Genomic DNA, 21,769 nt, shown 5'->3' with positions numbered 1-21,769 from the left:
TATGCTAACACATATATATGGAATCTAGAAAAGTGGTACTGATGGACCTAGTGGCAGGGCAGGAATAAAGATACAGACGTAGACAACGGACTTGACAACACAGAGGGGGAAGGGGAGGCTGGGACGTAGTGAGAGAGTGGCATGGACATATATACACTACCAAATGTAAAATAGATAGCTAGTGGGAAGCTGCTGCATAGCACAGGGAGATCAGCTCAGTGCTTTGCGACGACCTAGAGGGGTGGGATAGGGAGGGTGGGAGGGAGGCTCAACAGGGAGGGGATGGGGGATACTAACACAACATTGTAAAGCAATTATACTCCAATACAGATGTATAAAAAAAAGTGAATAAAGCATAGGGTGGGAGAAAAAGAAAAAGAAAAAGAAAAAAGAAAAAACACGGGACTTCCCTGGTGGCACAGTGGTTAAGAATCTGCCTGCCAATGCAGGGGACACGGGTTCGAGCCCTGGTCTGGGAGGATCCCACATGCCGCGGAGCAACTAAGCCCGTGCACCACAACTACTGAGCCTGCACTCTAGAGCCCGCAAGACACAACTACTGAGCCCACGTGCCACAACTACTGAAGCCCGTGCGCCTAGAGCCCATGCTCCGCAACAACAGAAGCCACCGCAATGAGAAGCCCATGCACCACAACGAAGACTAGCACCCACTCACTGCAACTAGAGAAAGCCTGCACGCAGCAACGAAGTCCCATGGCAGCCCAAAAATAATAATAAAAATAAATAAAATAAATTAATTTTTAAAAAATAAGTAAAAAATAAAAAACACAAAATATGGTTTAACAGAAAATTAAATATAGCCAAAAAAATAGTTAATAGAAAAGGAAGATAAATTATAGGAGAAAATATCCAGACTGAAGCATAAAGACACAAAAGAATAGAAAAAAGAATAAAAGACCTATGGGACAAGCTGAAAAGGTCTAACTTACATGTAATTGGAGTCCCAGAAGGAGAGGAAAGAAAGAATGTGGCAGAAATATATAGCTATTTATGTCCTCTTCTTAAATTTAAAGTATGGGCAAAATAAGTCTAATTAGGGCAGAAGAAAAAAGATTAGTTACTTTTTGTTTCACCAACACAAAAGGACTGTTAAAAGTAATACATGCCTGGGGCTTCCCTGGTGGTGCAGCAGTTAAGAAGCCAACTGCCAGTGCAGGGGACACGGGTTCGAGCCCTGGTCCGGGAAGATCCCACATGCCGCAGAGCAACTAAGCCCGTGCGCCACAACTACTGAGACTTCACTCTAGAGTCCGTGAGCCACAACTACTGAAGCCTGCACGCCTAGAGCCCGTGCTCCGCAAGAAGAGAAGCCCCCGCTCGCCGCAACTAGAGAAAAGCCCGCGTGCAGCAACGAAGACCCAACGCAGCCATAAATAAATAAATAAGTAAGTAAAATAAATCTATAAAAAAAAACAAATAAAATAAACAGAAAGACATCCATGCTTATGGACCGGAAGACAACGAACGCTGTTAAGATGACAAGACTACCCAAAGCCATCTATAGATTCAATGCAATCTCTATCAAAATCCCCAACGCATTTTTGGTAGCAATAGAAAAACCCATCCTAAATACCCAGGTATGGCTGGTAGCTTTGAGAAGTAAGGAATTTTGGGGGGGGCACTTCCCTGGCGGTCCAGTGGTTAGGACTCCACGTTTTCACTGCCAAGGGTGCAGGTTTGATCCCTGGTCAGGGAACTAAGGTCCCGCAAGCCATGCGGTGTGGCCAAAAAAAAAAAGAAATTTTTTTGAGGGAGCACAAGGAACGTTGGCGGAGGGAGAGCAGGAGAGAAAAGGGACATAAAGCTGATGATGATGTGTGCCTCGCTGAAGCCAGTCACCCAGACCCCCTGCTTGGGTTCTGGTTCACACAAGCCACGTACATCCTTACCACAGTGTCTGGTACACAGTAGGTACTCAATAAATGCAGGTGAATGACAGCTGCGAGCATGAATGAGACGATGCAGAGCAGCACAGTCAATGGTCTGGGTGCCCTCGGCAAGTCACCTCACGCAAATCGAGAATAAAAACTCCCCTATATGAAGAGCAGTTCAGAACATGCTTCTAGAATAAGAAAGGCTGCTAGCTGGGTGACTTTAGACCTATTATTTGATAGTTAATAGTAGCAATATGAATCCCACAGTAACATCTTCTCAGCATGTTTGCGTGGATTACATGAGATACTGTATGCAAAGAACTTAGCAGAATCTGGCACATAAGAAGTGATCAAAAAACTTAGCTATTATCATCAAAAATAAAATGAGATCACGGACAGGAGTTTTTAAAAGGCTCTAGTGCACCATAAAAAAACCCTAGTAAAGCAAAAAGTAGTTTTGAACTGGCTTCAGTGTACCTTTAGGTGGATCCTTACAGGCTCGAAATGAACTCACCTGAAAACCATACTCTTTGGGAAGGTTAAGAGTGCAGGCCGGTGTTTCCACTGCTAAAGTCCACCTCCAGATGCAAACTTTCTGTAAGTGATGGCAGACAGAGGAGAGTGAGAAGGTTCCTGAAGGCTACTGGAGGAACCTACACCCCTTGTGGTAAGCCAGTGACTTCCGCTAACTAAGCAAAGCACAGTGAGCTAAGCCGCAGGCAGGGAGCCCTTGACCAGTCACCCCCCTCCACCCAGAGAACCACAGACGCCACACGGCCTGAGCAGAGCTGCTCACAGGGACACTTGTGACGGGCGGGCCAGCCGCTGAAGCTGCCGTGACAGGCCCTGTACCTGGATCTCAGCGTCTGAGATGGTCGCCAGGTACTTGGCGTCGCGGGTGATGGCCATGGCCCTGATGCCGTCACCTTCTGGGCAGCTGTCAAATATCGTGTGCACAGGAATGCTGCAAAACAGGACGGGGGACACCCAGGTCAGGAACAGAACAGCTACGGAGAAACAAACGTGGTCCACCCACATGACGGAAAGTTGCTCCGCCATAAAAAAGGAGTGAAGCACTGACACAGGCGACAACACGGATGAACCTTGAAAGCATGGTGCTGAGTGAAAGAAGCCAGACACCAAAGGCTACATATTGTATGATTCCATTTATATCAAACCTCCAAGATAGGCAAATCCATAGAGGCGGAAAGCAGGTGCGTGTTTTCCAGAGGGTAGGGGAGTGGGATGTGAAGGCTAATGGTTTCAGGGTTTCCTTCTGTGGTGAAGAAAATGTTTTGGAACCAGATAGAGGCGGTGGTTGCACCACACTGTGAATATACTAAATGCCACTGAGTTGTTCACTTTAAAATGGTTACTTTTATGTTATGTGAATTTTACCTCAAATTTAAAACAAAAACTAACTCAGGGCAGCATGTAAACGTGCTATTTGTTCTCTCCTGGAGCTCTAGTCTCTCCTTCATTTTCGAGTGCTGATTCTGTGCCAGGCGTGAAGGATGAGAACATGAAACAAGATGTCTAGGACACTATCCTAGCTTTCAGGAAAGCCGGCGTCCTCCTCCAGAAGGGGGAGTGTAAACAAGCACAGGCTTTCTCGACAGCAACTTCCCTGCATCTGTCAAAATCCTCAATGCACAGACCCTAAGACCCGCCAATTCCACTTCTACAACTTTTTTTTCCTAGAGAAATAATAGCAAAAGTAAACAGAGATAAATGCCAATTCATGCTTATTGTGGCACTGCTTTAATAGCAAAAATCTGGAAACAACACAAATATCCATTAATATGGGATTTGTTTTAAAAATATCATGGTAAACCATATAATGAAAAAGTATGCCACCTTCCAAAAGAATAAGGTAGATTTGGGAAAGTGACCAAAATTTTGTGGAAAAAAGCAAATAGCAAAACAGTAGACGTAGCATCATCCTGAGAGAGAGAGAGAGAGAGAGAGAATGTGTGTGTGTGTGTGTGTGTTTATTTATATGTATAGAAAAAACTCTGGAGGAATGAACTCCAAACTACATGGTGACTCTGGATATAGGTTTGGGTGAAGGGGGACTTCCTTTTTTTTTTTTTTTCCTACACGTCTGTATTGTGTCACTGGCAAGACTTTAGAACTGTAAAATGCAGACAAAGCCTTAACACACGCAGAATTTAATTAGATGATATCTGAATATCTGAGAGAGCCAAAGAAATGCAAGAAACAGCTGAAGCAATGATGGAAGTAAGCTGTGATGTGGTGGGGGTCCCTGACTTCCACTGGAAGAGTGGGTGGTAGGAAGACTTAATCCCGGAACGCGGGCTATGCAGACCCCCCCGTTGGTTTTTCATTATGGAGACCTTGTTATAGAGAATATGCACAGGCCTCAGTATGTCACATCGGTGTCCCAATTGGCTGGAACCAAGTCTGTGCCCTAGCTGAGGACCTGTCTGGTTCTCTGTCACTTGAGAAATTTTATCCCACTGAGACGTGGCCCCAAAAATTCCCCTGGGAAGGGAGTCCTAAAGTTGTTGGGACTGACATAATGACGTTCTTCGTGGGAAGGTGTATCTCATCCCTGGGGATATTTAGAATTAAATGCAGAGAAGATGAAGTCAGTTGGACCTGTACTCTTAACATATTTGTGACAAGAGAATTTGTTCCTTTTTTTAAGAATGGGTCATGTTTAAGAGAATTTAACATATTAGAGTCTCTAACAGATTAATTTGTGATTCTAATTGAAATCTGTAGTTGATTTAGACTTGTGATTTTAAATTCAAATTGTATTAGGTTTATAAACAATACTAGAACACTTAAGAGAACTTAGGACTTGCCATATTTATGTCTAATTTATTAGATTTACAAGAATTACTTAAGTACTGGTGAAGGATTTATTTGTTAATCAGACTACTAAAGAACTTAAAGATGAAACTGAATATATTCAATTTCTAAATGCAGTTTAAAATGTTTAAAAGGAGTTAATAAAATTTGTGAGACCAAACATTAATCAAAGCCCCCTTACAGGCAATTGCAAAAATACGCTAGATTTACACAGTAAGATTTAAGTTGAATTAATCTCAAGGAAGAAGTACCATTTATCACTTTAATAAGGTGAATATTAATTCTAAAACCAGATAATCCTTTCTGGGTTCCCAGAGTCATCATTTGCAATATCATAAAACTCATATCGACATATCATTTTAATTGTTGACCACAGATACACTTCACTTTGTAATTTTAAAAAATGACTGCCAGAGTCACCCCCGGTCTAGTGGGGGAGACAGCTCTATAAACAAGAAAAAAGCAAAGGATAAACACTGTTTGAATGGAGGCCAGCTCTGCCTGGGGCAGGGGAGCTGTCAGCAAAGGCTTGAGAGAAGAGAGGCACCAGAGGGGCCCATCCTTCCTGCCTCAGGACTTCCTGATGCAGGAGATGACTTTCCCTCGTGTGTGTCAGATGGATGTGCCATTTCTTGCAGCTGAAAAGCATGTAATCGCTAGAGATGACCACTAGGCAAGCAGACAGGAATTTGATTTCGTGGGGGAGGTGCTTGCATGGCTAGGATGTGAGCGTGTACTCCCTGTAACAAGGGCTGAGCTGGCAACAGGCAGCAGGGGAGCCCATTAGGATTTCGCACGTGGGAAAAGATCACGCTCAAAATGTTGTAGAGAAAAACCACATGATGATAGATGATGATGGCCACACATGTGTATTTTGTTTTGGCCTCAAGGCAGGCAGGATCTTAGTTCCCTGACCAGGGATGGAACCCGTGGCCCCTGCAGTGGAAGCATGGAGTCTTAACCACTGGACCGCCAGGGAAGTCCCCTTACACATGTGCATTTAAAACAACAGCAAATGTTCTGGAAGGAAACACACCAAATTGACTACCTAGAGGACTAGGATTGGAGACGGTGGCCAAAGGAGACTTTAGCTTCCAATTAAAATGTATTAAAGTGATTTTTAAAAAATCAACAGATGAATGGATAAACAAAATGTGGTATATCCATGCAATGGAATCTTAAACAGCTATAAAAAGGAATGGAGTACTGATTCATGCTACAACATGGCAGAATTTTGAAAATATTATGCTAAATAAAAGAAGCCAGACACAAAGGCCACATATTGTATGATTCCACGGACATGAGATGTCCAGAATAGGCAAATCTTCAGAGACAGAAAGTAGATTAGAGGTTGAGGGGAGGGAGAATGAGGAATTCCTTAGTTCAGATTTTCTGGTTGGGTGCTGCGAGTGTTCTGGAAAGATTGGCGATGGCTGCACAACACTGTGAATGTAATTAATGCCAGTGAATTGTATATACATTTAAAAGCGGTTCAGTGTCACGGAGGCTGGGTTGACGAGTGAAACTGCAGTGGGGGAGATCGGTCAGGAGGCTACTGCAAGGGCCCACGCAGGAGAGGGCGGGCAGAGGCGGTGGATGTGGGGTCAGAAGTTATTTGGAGGTGGAGGCGCAGGACTTTTGGACGTTTTAGCAGGAGATGCCCGTGGGACGTGCAGGTGGAGTGTCCTCTAGCAGCTCCCCCATCAGCACACAGGAAACACTGAGACGGCTGTTGAGAGTAAGATGGCGCGGTTTCAAACCCTGGCTCTGCTCCTGCCTGGCTGGAGAGCATGGCCACAGCTAAGGAAGGGCCACAGGAGGATGAGGCCGAAAAGAGTCTGAGAGGGAACAGACAGTGAGCAGGACGAGGGCCAGGGGGACACGCTGTCAGAGGGGCCAAGGGAAATGATGAGGTAATACGGCCCCAGGGAGGCCAGCGGTCACCCGGGAGAGAGCAGCTCCTGTGTCATAGGACATTCAACATACCTTCCTCCTAACCTTCTTCTCCACCTGGACTCGTCCACCCCCCACCTCACCCCCTCCCACCCCCCTACACACCCAACCAAGGCCTTACAATCTTGTCGGTGAACCTAGCACTGCTCTCTGCCTCTAGGACCAGGAATTACGAAAGGACACACATCTGTGAGCATCTATCCTGGGCCGGGTGCTGTGCTCTGGATCTTCCCCACAATCCCGTAGGGTAAGTAGAGAAGATCAAAGAGCGCCCCCTCGAAATTCATTCCACCCAGAACCTCAGAATGCGAGCTTATACGGAAAGAGAGTCTCTGCGGATGTAATTAGTTAAGATGAGGTCATACCGGTTAGGGTGGACCCTAAACCCAATGCCTGGAGTCCTTGCAGAGAGACACAGAGCGGGAGATGCCACATGAAGATGGAAGCAGAGGCTGGAGCGACGTGTCTACAGGTTAAGGACCACCAAGTACCCGAAGCAGGAGGGGAGCATGGGACAGATTCTCTCTCAGGGCCCCAGGAGCTCCCTGCAGACTCCCCGGTTTCAGACATTTGGCCTCGTGAACAGTGAGAAAATAAATTTCTGTGATTTTAAGCCACCCAGATTGGGGTAATTTCTTACAGCAGCCCAGGGAAATGAAGACAGTAAGTACGATTAGTCTTTTTTTTTTTTTTGGCAGATGGTGGAAGTCACATGATTTCTCTGGGTCTCCCAGCTGGGTGAGCGTGAGTTGGCCTCCCTCAACCCAGTCTGCCTGGGGGCCACCGACAAACCAAGTTTCTGGACTTAAAGAGCCAAGAATCACCCATGGGAAATTCACCAAAGTAATGTCATCCCAACAGGCCTTGAGGCAATAAGACAACCTCCCCTGAGAACCTCGCCCCTCACCCTGCCTCCCAGCACCGGCTTCTGTATCCCCGGACTGGCATGACTCCTTTTTTTGCAGGTCACGGTGGCAAACGCTGCACAAAAACGCGGGGGGAAGCGGCTGCGACATGCCTACCCCGAGAAGCAGTCCCATATGATTATCAGGCAGTTGGGCCCTTTGTCGGCCGTGGCGACCCAGCGCCTGTCTTCGCTGATGCAGAGGCACGAGATGACGTTGGGGTGGCCCTGCAGACGTGGAGAGAAGTCGCTCTGAGACAGGGGTTGGGGGGGTGCCCAGCCCTGGCACCAGCAGGAAAGGCAGGGCCCCGGAGGCACACCTGAGCTCCCTTTCCAGATGCCGCTGGCTGAAAATCCTACTCCCACCCGCCTTCCCTGGTGTTTCTCCACAGCCAGAGGTTTTCAAACTTCCCCTCGAAACACTCGCAGGGTAAGCTGCGCTCCCTGCAAGAACAGTGGCTTCCTAGGGGTCGAGGCGTATACCCGACTCTGAACCCACGTGGAGAATAAATGTCCAGGTCCCCCCACCTCCAGCTCCCCCAAACCTCCCTACCAGCCTCACCTACCCCAGAACTGCTCACTCAGGCCACTGAGCAGCTCTGGAACCAAAGCCTCCGCAAAGGCCTCTGCTTTCATTCGTATCCTCCTACAGTCTTCCCCACACAACAGAGGAATCTTCTGGAAACACAAACAAGATGGCAGCCGGGAAACAGCCCCTGTTTCCCTCCTTCCATGTCACCCCTCGCTCACTCTGGCCTCCTCTCTGGGCCTCACACACGACGCCTGAAAACTCAGAGCTCTCTCTGTCTGTCTGGGATGCTCTTCCCTGCAAAATGGCCCCGGGTTGGTTCATGCTCAGCCTTCAGGTCTTAGCACAAACAGCACTTTTTTTTTTTTTTTAATTAATTAAGTTATTTATTTACTTATTTTTGGCTGTGTTGGGTCTTCGTTTCTGTGCAAGGGCTTTCTCTAGTTGCGGCGAGCGGGGGCCACTCATCGCAGTGCACGGGCCTCTCTTGTTGCAGAGCACAAGCTCCAGACACGCAGGCTCAGTAGTTGTGGCTCACGGGCCTAGTTGCTCCGTGGCATGTGGGATCTTCCCAGACCAGGGCTCGAACCCGTGTCCCCCGCATTGGCAGGCAGATTCTCAACCACTGCGCCACCAGGGAAGCCCAAACAGCACTTTTTTATTCCCTGCCCACTCAATCCAGAGGAAGTCTCCTCTCACCCTGATTCTTCCCTCTTAGAGCATTTTCACGTTTCCTTTCGAGCAACTGTTAAAATCTTTAGGTATATGCTTATGTGTTCACTTGTTTAACGACTGTCTCTCCATGAGGGGGGACTAGATCTATTCTGGTCATGACTACAGACCCTTCACCTGAAACACAGTGGTTATGATAAATACATGTGGGGTGTATGAATGAACGAACGCATGGCCGAGGCCACCCCCAGCCATCCAACCCTGCGGAGGCTGGACGCCCGCCTGGCTGCTCGCTGCTTCTCAGCCCCTCTGCCCCGCCCGCCCCCAACTCTGAGCCTGCCCACCACACTGTGCCTTCTCCCCCTGCTGCCACCTCTGTGCTCAGCGCTACACGTTCAACTCAGCTCTGAGAAGGGCTGCTTGCTGACTGTGTGTGTATTTCAGGACTTCTAGAAAGCAAATTCCTTAAGTTACACCCACGTGTCTTGGATCCCTGGCACGATGCTGAGTACTGGCTGAGCTCTTGGAAAATACTTTGTGAAGTTTCTGATCTAGGCATTGACTAAGGAAGGTCCTTATATGTCAACTGAAAAGGGTAACAGGGAACTGTTTACCGGGTTAACTAGTAGAAAGTCGGACACCAGGAAAACGTGACATTTGGACAGGTAAATGATGAAAACGAAAGAGGTCAAAAACATCCGGAACAGAGGAGGCAGAGCGGTGAGGGGAAGGCAGGCATGTGGGGCATTTGGGGAGGCACAGAGCCGGGTGTAAATAAAGCCAAGTGCTGGAGGGAGGAGACAGGAGGAAAGACTGACCTACTTAATACTTTCAAGTCAGGAGACCTGGATGTAAGACCTGGCTTCAACATCTGCTAGCACAGCCTTGGGCAAGTCAGCTAAATCCCTCTGAACCTCAGTTTCCTCTCCTGTGAAATGGGAATATTAACACTCACTTCTCAGCACGAGTAGGAGGATCAAAGCCCTCTGAGCCCTGGAAAGGAGTCTGAGTGTTTAGTAGGTCCGAATCCCTGCCCTTTGCATCTCACCATAGTCCTGTGGAGACAACATGGTCTCTCCTGACCACATTTTTACAGAAATGTAAAAAATACAGATGCTTTAGATTCTAGTTACTATAAAATTAAAGTCAACTGCTATTTGTAAATTGATTCTGATTAGAATCAGAGAGAAAACGAGCAATAAAATGTGTTCCTAAAAACAGAATTTGCTATGGTTCAGAAAAGAGGAAGGAAAACGTGAATGAGATGGAATGAAGTTGACCCCTGAAATAAAAACCAAAGTGCTGGACTTCCCTGGTGGCACAGTGGTTAAGAATCCGCCTGCCAATGCGGGGGACACTGGTTCGAGCCCTGCTCCGGGAAGATCCCACATGCCACGGAGCAACTAAGCCGGTGCACCGCAACTGCTGAGTCTGCGCTCTAGAGCCCGCGAGCCACAACTACTGAGCCCGCGTGCCACAACTACTGAAGTCCCCACGCCTAGAGCCTGTGCTCCGCAACAAGAGAAGCCACCGCAACGAGAAGCCTGCGCACCACAACAGAAAGTAGCCCCTGCTCGCCGCAACTAGAGAAAGCCTGCACACAGCAACAAAGACCCAACGCAGCCAAAAATAAATAAATTAATTAATTAAAAAGCAACAACAATAACAACCAAAGTGCTATATTCAGGTTAAAGACAACCTCTTTCACTTGAAGTAAGAAAACCTGCAAACCTGAAGATGGTGCTGGTTATTCTTGAAGACATTGTAGATGACCGCAGTGTGAGCACAGGCATACAGAAGAACTCTCTGGTTTTCGTCTTGAATGTAGTAAACAGGAAGGGAACTGTTCCATCCGAACGACCAGGTCATGGTCTGGAAGACAAAGGCAAAAGCGGGAAGACACTACGGTGCGCGAACCCAGAGCTGTGACGCGGGGTACTCCCGGCCTGAGTCCTGGAGCAGAAGGATTCACGCCATCAGCCAATGAAGAGACATCACCTTGAGAAGTCCTCAAGAGCACGCGACACCGCGGACGGACGACCCCTGAAACGTGATGCTAGGAGCCAAATGCAAAGGACCACATACTGTGTGACCCCATCTACATAAAGTGTCCAGAATAGGCAGATCCATAGAGACAGGAAGCAGATCAGTGGTTGCCAGGGGGTGAGGGGAGGGGGACTGGGGAGCGACTGCTTACTGCATATGGGTTTCTTTTTGGAGGGACGGAAATGTTCTGAAATTAGATACTGGCAATGGTTGCATAACCTAGGGAACAGGCTAAAAACCAATCAACTGGGGCTTCCCTGGTGGCGCAGTGGTTGAGAATCTGCCTGCCAATGCAGGGGACACGGGTTCGAGCCCTGGTCTGGGAAGATCCCACATGCTGCGGAGCAACTAGGCCTGTGAGCCACAACTACTGAGCCTGCGTGTCTGGAGCCTGTGCTCAGCAACAAGAGAGGCCGCGATGGTGAGAGGCCCGCGCACCACGATGAAGAGTGGCCCCCGCTTGCCGCAACTAGAGAAAGCCCTCGCACAGAAACAAAGACCCAACACAGCCAAAAATAAAATAAAATAAATAAATAAATTTTAAAAACAAACAAACAAACAAAAAAAAACCCAATCAACTGTACACTTTAAAAGGGTAAATTTTCAGACATAGAAAACAAACTTATGGTTACGAAAGTGGGGAAGGGGGGTGGGAGGGATAAATTAGGAGCTTGGGATTAACAGATACACACTACTATATATAAAATAGATAACCAACAAGGACCTACTGTATAGCACAGGGAACTATACTCAATATCTTGTAATAACCTATAAGGGAAAAGAATCTGAAAAAGAAAAAAAAAAAAATATATATATATACACACACATACATATGAATCACTTTGTTGTACACCTGAAACTAACACAACATTGTAAATCAACTATATTTCAACAAAAATAAATTTTAAAAACTTTTTTTAATTTTAAAGGGTAAACTTTACAAGGATGTGGAGAAACTGGGACCCTTGTGCGTTACTGGTGGGAGTGTGAAATGGTGCGGCTGCTGTGGAAAACAGTATGGAGGTTCCTCAAAAAACTGAAAATACAATTACCATATACTCCAGCAAGTACACTTCGGGTATCTACCCAAAAGAACAGGAAACAGGGTCTCAAAGAGATATGTGCACACCCGTGTTCATAGCAGCATATTTCACGGTAGCCAAAAGGTGGAAAACAAGCCAGTGTCCATCGACAGATGAATGGATAAACAAAAGGTGAGTATTATGCAGCCTCCAAAGGGATGGAGATTCTGACACATGCTCCGACATGGATGAACCTTGAGGACATTATGTAAGTAAATTACATCAGTCACAAAAAGACAAATATGAACTGAATGGTTCCACTTATATGAGGTCCCTAGAGTAGTCAAACTCATAGAGACAGAAAGTAGAAGGGCAGTAGCCAGGGACCAGGGTGGGGATGGGGAGCTGGTGTTTGTGGGTACAGTGTGTGTTTCACAAGATGAAGAGAGTTATGGGGATGGGTGATGATAGTGGCTGCACAGCCATGTGAATGTATTCAATACCACTGAGCTTTTACATCTAAAAATGGTTAAGGTGGTAAATTTTATGTTATGTGCCTTTTACCACAATCTTTTAAGAAAAAGTTAAGAGGGTGGATTTTATGGATGTGAATTCTACCTCGATTTAAAAAGAAAAGAAAAGCTACGTGGTGCTTACACAGGAGTGTTTACTGTGTAAGAATTCAATGAGTTCTACACTTGCGTGTGCTCTTTCTGTTTATATTTCAATAAAGACGTTTTCTTTAAAAGAAAGTCTTCAACAGTAAATAGAAACAACTTCCTATTCATCTTCTCCCCAGAACCTAGACCCAGCTCAGTACCAGACATACAGTGAGCACTTAACGTTGTGAAATTCAATTTACTGAATGAGAGTATGTACAATGGACAAGTTATAATAAAGTCACTAAGTAACTTCATAAGAAAGGCAATTATTCAGCCTGGGTATCTGTTCCTTATACATGATTTTCCCTGGAAGGATAAAGTATAAAAGAGACAAAACTCCCTTAGGAGGATTAAAAATTCCACACTGCCAGGAACAAGTCCAAAATAAAAATTTCATGAAATGAAAAATAATAGGTATTATAAATCTGACTACTGCTTCCAATTCAATAGTAGTTTGTTTATGTATATTTTTGTATTCAACGTCTCTTACAAAAATTACGGATAAACTGTGGTACGTTCATACAACGGAATATTATTCAGCAATAAAAAGAAATGAGCTTGCAAGCCATGAAAAGATGTGGAGGAACCTTAAATGCATGTTGTTAAGTGAAAGAAGCCAGCCTGAAAAGGCTACAAACTGTATGATTCCAACCACATGACACTGTGGAAAAGGCAAAACTATGGAGACAATAAAAATCAATGGTTGTTAAAAAGAAATGAAATGGAGGTATTTGTAATGAGGTGGATGGAGTTAGAGTCTGTCGTACAGAGTGAAGTAAGTCAGAAAGAGAAAAACAAATACAGTATGCTAACACATATATACGGAATCTAAGGGGGAAAAAAAAAAAAAAAAAAGGCCATGAAGAACCTAGTGGCAAGACGGGAATAAAGACACAGACCTACTAGAGAATGGACTTGAGGATAGGGGGAGGGGGTGGGGTGAGATGTGACAGGGTAAGAGAGTGTCATGGACATATATACACTACCAAATGTAAAATAGCTAGCTAGTGGGAAGCAGCCGCATAGCACAGGGAGATCAGCTCGGTGCTTTGTGACCACCTAGAGGGGTGGGATGGGGAGGGTGGGAGGGAGGGAGATGCAAGAGGGAAGAGAAATGGGAACATATTGTATATGTATAACTGATTCACTTTGTTATAAAGCAGAAGCTAACACACCATTGTAAGGCAATTATACTTCAATAAAGATGTTTAAAAAAAATAAAAAATAAAAAATAAATTGAAAAAAAAATCAATGGTTGTCAGGGGCTTGGGTTGGGGGGATGAGGGGGAGGGAGAGATGAACAGGTAGGGCACAGGACATTTTTAGGGCAGTGAAACTACTCTGTATCAAACAACAATGGTAGATACATGTCATTATGCACTTGTCAAAGCCCAGAGAATGTACAACACAGAGTGAACCCTAAGGTAAACTATGGACTTAAGGTAATTCTAATTCATCCGTATTGGCTCATCAATTGCGACAAATGTACTGCACTAATGCAAGACGGTAGTAATACAGGAGACGAGGGGGGAAGGAGGCACAAGGGAGTATGTGGGAATTCTCTGTGCTTTTCATTCAATTTTTCTATAAATCTAAAACTGCCCCCAAATAATAAAGTCTATTTAAAAAATTAACCAAGGCTGATGTGGTAGAGTGTTTAAAGTGATGGCTAAGTGATTAGTTACCAAAAATCAGTGGGTTATATTGGAGCATAGAAATGAAATCTGGTGATGGGATTTCCCTGGCGGTCCAGTGGTTAAGACCCCGAGCTGCCACTGCAGGGGGTGCAGGTTCCATCCCTGGTTGGGGAACTAAGATCCTGCATGCCTCACAGCCGAAAGAAAAATAAATAAAGAACTGAAATCTGGTGAGTTTCCTTTCTGATCTTTGATACTTAAGGTTAAATTGATGTACCGTATATTTCTCCCAAGACAGAGTGGGCGACGTGGCCGATTTCTCTCCTACACGCTTCATTCCCCATTCTCTCCTGATTCTATCTGCTCATTCGCTGTAACTTATATTTACATTTAGGTCTTTTATTGCGTGGGCGTGAGTGGTAGAATTACGGAATCATAATTGCCTCAAGCTGCAACTTCTAGGAACGGAACTATTTCATATCTGGCTGGTTCTTAAGAGCCAATTTCTTCAAGTGAGATGGTTCTTTTGGAAACCTGCTAATTCTAAAAGGCCTGATAGTCGTCCTGGAAATTTATTTTGAGATTCAACAAATTAGTTACAAAAAGAAAACACTCTTAACTAGACTCCTGTCTCCAGGTAAGACAACTCTTTCAAGGTCAAAACTGGGCTGACCTCACTCAGTAGTAACAGAACTTCCTTGCCTGAGCAGCCCTCACGTTAACCGAAATCACACAGTACTAACACTCATCGCATTTTGCACTAGTTTTAACACTCATGGCGAATGATGATGGAGACAGCCGCCTCTCACATCGATCTTCTTCTAAAACATGGTCATCTGGAAAACAAAACTTTATTGTCAAAATCAGATTTCACTGTATTTGATAGTTATATGATTCCTTCTCATAAACACATGATACCTTGTTACTTGGCCGGAGATGGTATTCACGGTTAGGTCTATTTACCATGAGCACTGCGAGTTATTACAGGCCTTTGGGATAAGCCGGGGGAGCCCAAAGGAGAAGGAGGATATGCTGCGAGCACAGAGATGGAGAGGCACACACGCACTGAAGCACCTTTGGGGAGAGCAAGAAATCAGAAACAGCATAAATGGCCACCAATAAGGAAACAGCCGAATTTAAAATGAGGAGGTGGGGCTTCCCTGGTGGCGCAGTGGTTGAGAATCCGCCTGCTAATGCAGGGGACACGGGTTCGAGCCCTGGTCTGGGAAGATCCCACATGCCGCGGAGCAACTGGGCCCGTGAGCCACAACTACTGAGCCTGCGCGTCTGGATCCTGTGCTCTGCAATAAGAGAGGCCGCGATAGTGAGAGGCCTGCGCACCGCGATGAAGAGTGGCCCCCGCTTGCCGCAACTACAGAAAGCCCTCGCACGAAATGAAGACCCAACACAGCTAAATAAATAAATAAATAAATAAATAAATTTAAAAATTAAAAATAAAAAAATTTAAAATGAGGAAGTGGATATACATGCACTGATATAAAAAATCCTCTAAGACATATTAAGTGCAAAAACATTTATGCAGAAATGCAGAATATCTCACTGGTTAAAAACAAACAAACAAACAACTAAAAACACAAACCGTGTGTGTGTGCACACGCAGATACATGTTTATATATGTACCAAAAAAGGTCTGGAAAGATACAGTTATACCAAACTGCAAAAGTAGTCACCTCAGGAAAACGGGATTGGGATGGGAGTGTGTTCGAGAAGAGGAATCTTTGCCTTTGTCTATTTTTTTTTATAAAGAGCACCTATTCATTTTAACAAAAAGAAGAAACAATAAAGGCGAAAGGAAAGGAAAAAGAAAGACGGCGCACCCAAAGAGCTAAGCAAACCTGCAAAGAGAGAAGGCCTAGGAAAGTTTGGTTCTGCAGTGAGCCCAAGGCTAACAGGGGGCCCAGACCTGTGCAGTGGCTCTTGTCAAGTCCAGGTAGCTGGGGCCTGGATAAAAAGATCGCTTGCTCTTATTAGGGACGTTACCTGATTTCTGGTTAGTTGGTTAAACAAGATAAATGTCTTCATGGGCTCTAAAACTCAATTATTCTTGGGACTTCCCTGGCAGTCCAGTGATTAGGACTTCGAGCTTCCACTGCAGGGGGTGAGGGTTCAATTTCTGATTGGGGAACTAAGATCCAACATGCCGCTCAGTGCGGCCAAATAAATAAATAAATAAACTCAATTATTCTTTCTTTCAGACTGAGCAATTGCAAGCTTGAACCTTTAACTCCATTGCTCAAAGTCAGCCAAATCTACAGAAAGGAGGCTGTCAGTTCTCTGCACTTCCCCCTCGGCACCCTTCCGTCACCACCACTAGCACAACCGTCACCACCATCACCTAGTTGTTAACACTTGTCAAGTGCTCACTCTGTGTTAGGAACTGCATTAAGTACACACAGTCCATCACTTACGAATCTTCCAAAGGCATGAATCTACAGTGGGGGGAGAAAAAAAGATGAATCCTAGGAAACAATTTTCAGAAAGTAGCAGATGGAGGAAGAAAGAAGGAGAAGGAAAAAAAAAAAACTCCTCTTCCTTCTCTTGGCAAATGATAATATTTTTACCCTCGCAGATGGCGCCTCCCTGGAACACTGTCAGCGGCAGCAAAGGCAGACTCCTTGGGACCGCCTGGTGCTTTTCCCGGTGGCTTTCACTTTTTCCAGACCTTTGACTTACTGATCTATCTTGGGATGGATAGTTTTAGGAACCTGTGGTGGTTTTAGGAGCTGGTAAAGGGATCAAGCCAGTTACAGCAGAAGAGGCGAGGAGAGGAGGGAAAGGGAAGGAACTGGTGGTATGGACGAGGAGTATTATGATGTGGGAGAGAGAGAGGGAAAGGGAGGGAGAGAGAGAGATGGAGCGAGAAGAGAGAGGGGAGAGGGGAGAGGTCGATTTGGAGTCTCCCCCAAGAAAACAGCGTCCTATACAACGGACAAACCACGTGCGGAATTTCCTGCCTGCAGAGCAATGCTGCTGAACCCAGATGCAGCGTTCGTGTCCACATACTGTCACACATGTCCAGCCACAGCTCCAAACTGAACTTTAAAACGACACAGGTCTGTGATTAGCTTAAAAAGGAGGGGCTTCCCTGGTGGCGCAGTGGTTGAGAGTCTGCCTGCTAATTCAGGGGACACGGGTTCGAGCCCTGGTCTGGGAAGATCCCACATGCCACAGAGCAACTGGGCCCGTGAGCCACAACTACTGAGCCTGCGCGTCTGGAGCTTGTGCTCTGCAACAAAAGAGGCCACGATAGTGAGAGGCCCGCGCACCGCGATGAAGAGTGGCCCCCACTTGCCACAACTAGAGAAAGCCCTCGCACAGAAACGAAGACCCAACACAGCCAAAATAAATAAAATAAATAATTACTTAAAAAAAAAAAAAAAGACTCTGAGAGATTAAGCCTTTGCTGTGTCTCTATCTTAAAAAAAAAAAAAAAAAAAAGGAGCTTTCTGGTGGTATTTTTTTCCATATGCATAAAATTCCCGTATTTCACAATACTCTCAAAACACTGGGGGAAATTTAAAAGCATGTTGCACTTACCAAGGGATACACATTGGCACTGTCATCCTTTTGGAACAAAATGTCCTCGGTGGCAGTGGAGACCAGTGACACCTTAGGGATCCTTGCTTTGGGCTGGAATTCTTTTTCTTTTTTCTCATTTACGTATAATACTCTTTTTTCTTTTCTCCCTTCTCTCTTTTCTGGCTCCAAGTCTCCCCTTTCTGGTTCCAAGTCTCTCCTTTCTTGTCCCAATTCATCTTGGGGCCTCTGGTCGGTTCTCTCTGCAAGGTCGCCTGAAGGCTGCTTTTCAGGGGAACTAAGCTGTTGTTCCGCAGAAGTGGTTAGATCCAAATCAAGAAACTCTAATTGTGAGACCATGCTTCTTGGAAGTTCGAGTGTTTCCAAAAGCTCTGATTGTAATGAATGCTTTGACTCTCTACCACTATAGGTTTTCTTAAAAAAGAAATAAAAAGGAGATTGTGATTTCAAATACAGCACACGCTGCTACATGCCCTCATTTAGTTTCCTTTCTCTTCCTAATCAGCCAGTCTTAGTGTTAGCCTCACGTCGGAATTATGAAGCACTTTTTAAAAAGAGCCTGGGACATTCTGTACTCAAATAACATGAATCGTGGGTGTGTCAGGTTTATCCTTTGCCTACTAGTAGACCCACAACAGCAAAATTATTCTTCTAAGTGGCACTGGTGGCCTCCAAAACCACCACAGAGCCACAGAGAGTCACTTCTCCTTGGACCAGAGGTGATTTCTACAGGCTGTTTAGACAAGCACACTCCAGCTAACCCCTGTCCTTTAAGTCAGCTCTGGTACACACCTCCTCCAGGAAGCTTTCCCTGATCATCCTCTAAGCTGGGTCAAGTCGGCCTTTATATAGATACATATCTCCTAGGTACCTCTCAATCACTGCACTTAGTTTTACAATGTTTGCCTCCCTACATACCCTAGAGCTCCTTAAGAGAATGGACTGTGTCTTACTTGGTTTTATATCCGCAGAGCCTGGCAGGTAAGTGGGTAACAAGCATTCAATTAATGATTAGGAATGAATGAATGAACACACAAATGATTGAATGAATGAAAATTCCTACTTACTGGGAGTGTTCCTGACAAGACTGATTGGGAATCAGTTGGTGTAAGTCTCTCCAAACTGATCATGGACTTGGTGATTTCTTGGGGCTTCACCGTGGTTTCTTCCTGTGCTCCTGCAACCTCCTCCTCCACTTCTTCTCTGACAGCCTCCTCCTCCTTCCCAAATTCTTCCCCCTCTTCCTCTCCCTCCCTTTCCTCTTCCACCTCTTGCTCCCCCACTCTCTTCTCCCCTTCCCCTTCTTCCTCTTCCTCCTCCCCTTCCTCCCCCTCCTCTTCCCCCTCCTCCTGAGACCCTCTCCATGCTAATGTGTTATCTTCTTTTAATTCCTGTTGCATATTTTCTAGCCCTTCATCATTTGGATATTTTTCTTCTTCTTCTTCATCTTCTCCTTCTTCCATTTCTATTTCTCCATATTCTTCTGTCGCTTCCAGTGGGTTTTCCTCTGCATCTGACATTCTTCTCTTTGGAGATGTCTCTAGAGAAACTTTGAGCATAATAATCAGCAGGGCCCTCTGTTTTCCATTTTGATTTCCTGGTCCACAAACCTATCAATGAAATGTGCAATACCAGCTCTGCTCCTTTCCATGGGAATAAAAAGAATGCCATACTCCTGGGAAAGCCTGTCTCAAATCTTTAAAAATATTGATCCCGGGCCTCATCTTTCTGAGAATAATTTTAGAGCCCTCTAACTCAGTTTATATATATTCATATTCCCACAGGCAGCAAAATGATAACCCAGGTATTAGCAACAATTCTAATAATACGAATAAGGGAAGAAGCAGGTACCTTAACGGTTAAGTATTGGCTTTCCAGTCAGCCTCTCCTGGCATTGAATCCCAGTTCCACCACTCAGTTGCTCTGTGACCTTGGGCAAGTCACTTTACCCCTCGGAGTCTAAATCTGCTCACAGGCAAAGTTAAAATGATAACCCTAAATTCTGGGGGTGTTGTGAAGATTAGATGAAATGACGTATGTAAAATGCTCGAGTTGCAGCACAGAGTGCTTGAGAAATGGTAGCAGTCTAGAAAGTTAAAAAGCCTAACATATTCTCTCGTTCATTCCTTACAGCAAACTTAAGAGTCTGAAGCTCTGAGAGGTGAAGTGACTTATTCAAGATCATACAGCGAGTAAGAAGCAGACCTCTCAATGTTCAGTTCCACCATCTGAAAAATTATCGCTAAGACTTAAAGTCTAGGGCCCTTAGTACAGAGCCTCTTCCGACTGCCAAACTTTGCCAAATTCTTCATAGGGGGTGCGGGGAGCAGGTGTGTGCGTCCGTGGGGGCACAAAGCCCAGGCGCGGCCCCTTCCTGCAGCTCAGGTCTCCCTGGAGCTGCCCCAGGCCGAGCCCAGGTGGGGTGAGCGCCCCCCAAGAGGCACCAGGCCCCTCCTTGCCGGGGCCCCCGCCCCTGACTCACAGAGCGCGCCCACCCTGGTCCTCAAAGACCGGGGTCTTCCCGCCGCGTGAACCCCTCGTCCACCTCCCGGCCTCCAGCTGCCGCCGCTTTCTCCTCCAAGGGCTCCCTAGTTACGGTCGCCACCCAAGCCCCGTCTCCATGGTAATCGCTGCCGCCGCAGGCGACGGGGCCGTAAAGCGAGAAGGCTGGCCGGCGGTCACGTGCCCAGAAAGCGGCGGGAGCGGCAGCGGGAGCGGGGAGCTGGTCGAGCTCGCCCCCTGCCGCCGCGACTCGGGAGGTGAAATCGGCTTTCCTCTCACCTCTCCTCTCCTCCCCTCCCACTCTCCCGCATGTTTTCCCTTGGTGCCATCCCCTGAGAAGCTGCAGCGGCCAATCCTAGCAACTCTGACTTTCTGAAGACTTGACAAAGTTATGTGAAGAAGTACGAACGGTTTGATAAAATTCTGTCAAAAGCAAACTAAATTTCCCGGCCTCATTGGTGCAGCACACAGCTCCTCCCCACCTCCTCGCCCGGGCACTACACGTTGCGCAGAAAATTTTAGCCAGCTGGGATTAAATGTTTCATAGGTTACATTATCTTATCACATAACGTTTCTGCCAAACCAGTTAAGTCTATTAGGATGATTCCACCTCAAAGTGTCTCTCCATTATAATCTCACAAAAGACAGCCCACCTGTGTGGCCATCTTGAGGTTTCTGAAGGGGGGGACTTGCAGGAAACCAGCCAAAGGCACTGATGCAGAAGACTCTCTGCTGCTATCATTTTAGGAGGATGTGAATGAGTCTCTCCATCCCCACCCCACCCTCATACCCCAATGCTGGTTGATGCATTTGCATACATCTCAGAAAAATAAAAGGGATTGCTGGATGGGACAAGCTGTGTTTATTATAGCCTAGGGCTTATAAAAGATTGGAAAACACGTGGAATTAGAAAAACAATTTAAACAGCAAACACTGGTAAACACAGCACGTCTGTGGCTACAAGGGGGGAAATCCACGTGGATATTCGGCTAGAGTACATGGTGTTTGGGGGCAGACACTCAACAGGAAGGCTTTCCAGTCAAGCATGAGCACCCATGGCTGGAAACACACCCGGTACTGACTCCCGTCAGGGCGAGCTGGTATCTGTATCTAAGCCAAGCAAATCCAGTCCTGAGGAACCCAAGCATGCCTCAGTAGAATGTGCCAGATGCCCTGTGAAACAGAAAGTGGTCTCCAAGAACTGTGGAAATAAAACACTGTGATACGGTGAAGAGAGAAAAAAAGTAAAACACGGAGGCACTAGGAATCACTGAAACTCACTTTGCCATGTTAAAGAGAGAAAATAAAAGGAAGGAAGGAGGAATCAGCATTTGCAAGAAGACAGCTCTGCACACACTGCTGGTTCCCATCAGCAATGTCAACACACCTTAGCAGTCTACAAAAGTGCTGATCCGAGGGCAGGGCCAGGAGATTCAATTATCCTGCATCCAGAGCAGCACTGCTGCAGTGCAAACGCAGGTGCAGCCTGAGCGTTTGGAACCCCCATTCACTAAACGATGATGGCCCAGAGATGTTGTTGGTCAAATCTTG

General features: G+C 46.0%; 1 protein-coding gene across 10 annotated transcripts in view; it reads right to left on the bottom strand.

Annotated features, from left to right (window-relative positions):
- The window catches only part of CFAP251 (cilia and flagella associated protein 251), a 66,694-nt gene extending 44,951 nt beyond the window's left edge, over positions 1-21,743 (bottom strand). For 8 of the 10 annotated variants that reach the window (XR_014251979.1, XR_014251980.1, XM_082418036.1 and 5 more), the window contains exons 1-6: positions 18,784-20,189; positions 17,717-18,130; positions 10,523-10,663; positions 7,709-7,818; positions 2,748-2,859; positions 2,410-2,490 (exon numbers count right to left, since the gene is read on the bottom strand). Coding sequence is in view for 8 of the 10 variants with exons in the window: in XM_082418036.1 (XP_082274162.1) it covers positions 2,410-2,490; positions 2,748-2,859; positions 7,709-7,818; positions 10,523-10,663; positions 17,717-18,130; positions 18,784-19,275 (1,350 nt within the window). In the remaining 2 variants the exon portion in view is untranslated. The other 2 variants (XM_082418038.1, XM_082418039.1) reach the window with 2 other exon arrangements.
- Positions 21,744-21,769: the final 26 nt, after the last annotated feature.

This window comes from Balaenoptera physalus, assembly GCF_965194825.1.
Source record: "Balaenoptera physalus genome assembly, chromosome: 12".
NCBI lineage: Eukaryota > Metazoa > Chordata > Mammalia > Artiodactyla > Balaenopteridae > Balaenoptera > Balaenoptera physalus.
This window is presented reverse-complemented; position numbering and strand designations above follow the sequence as displayed.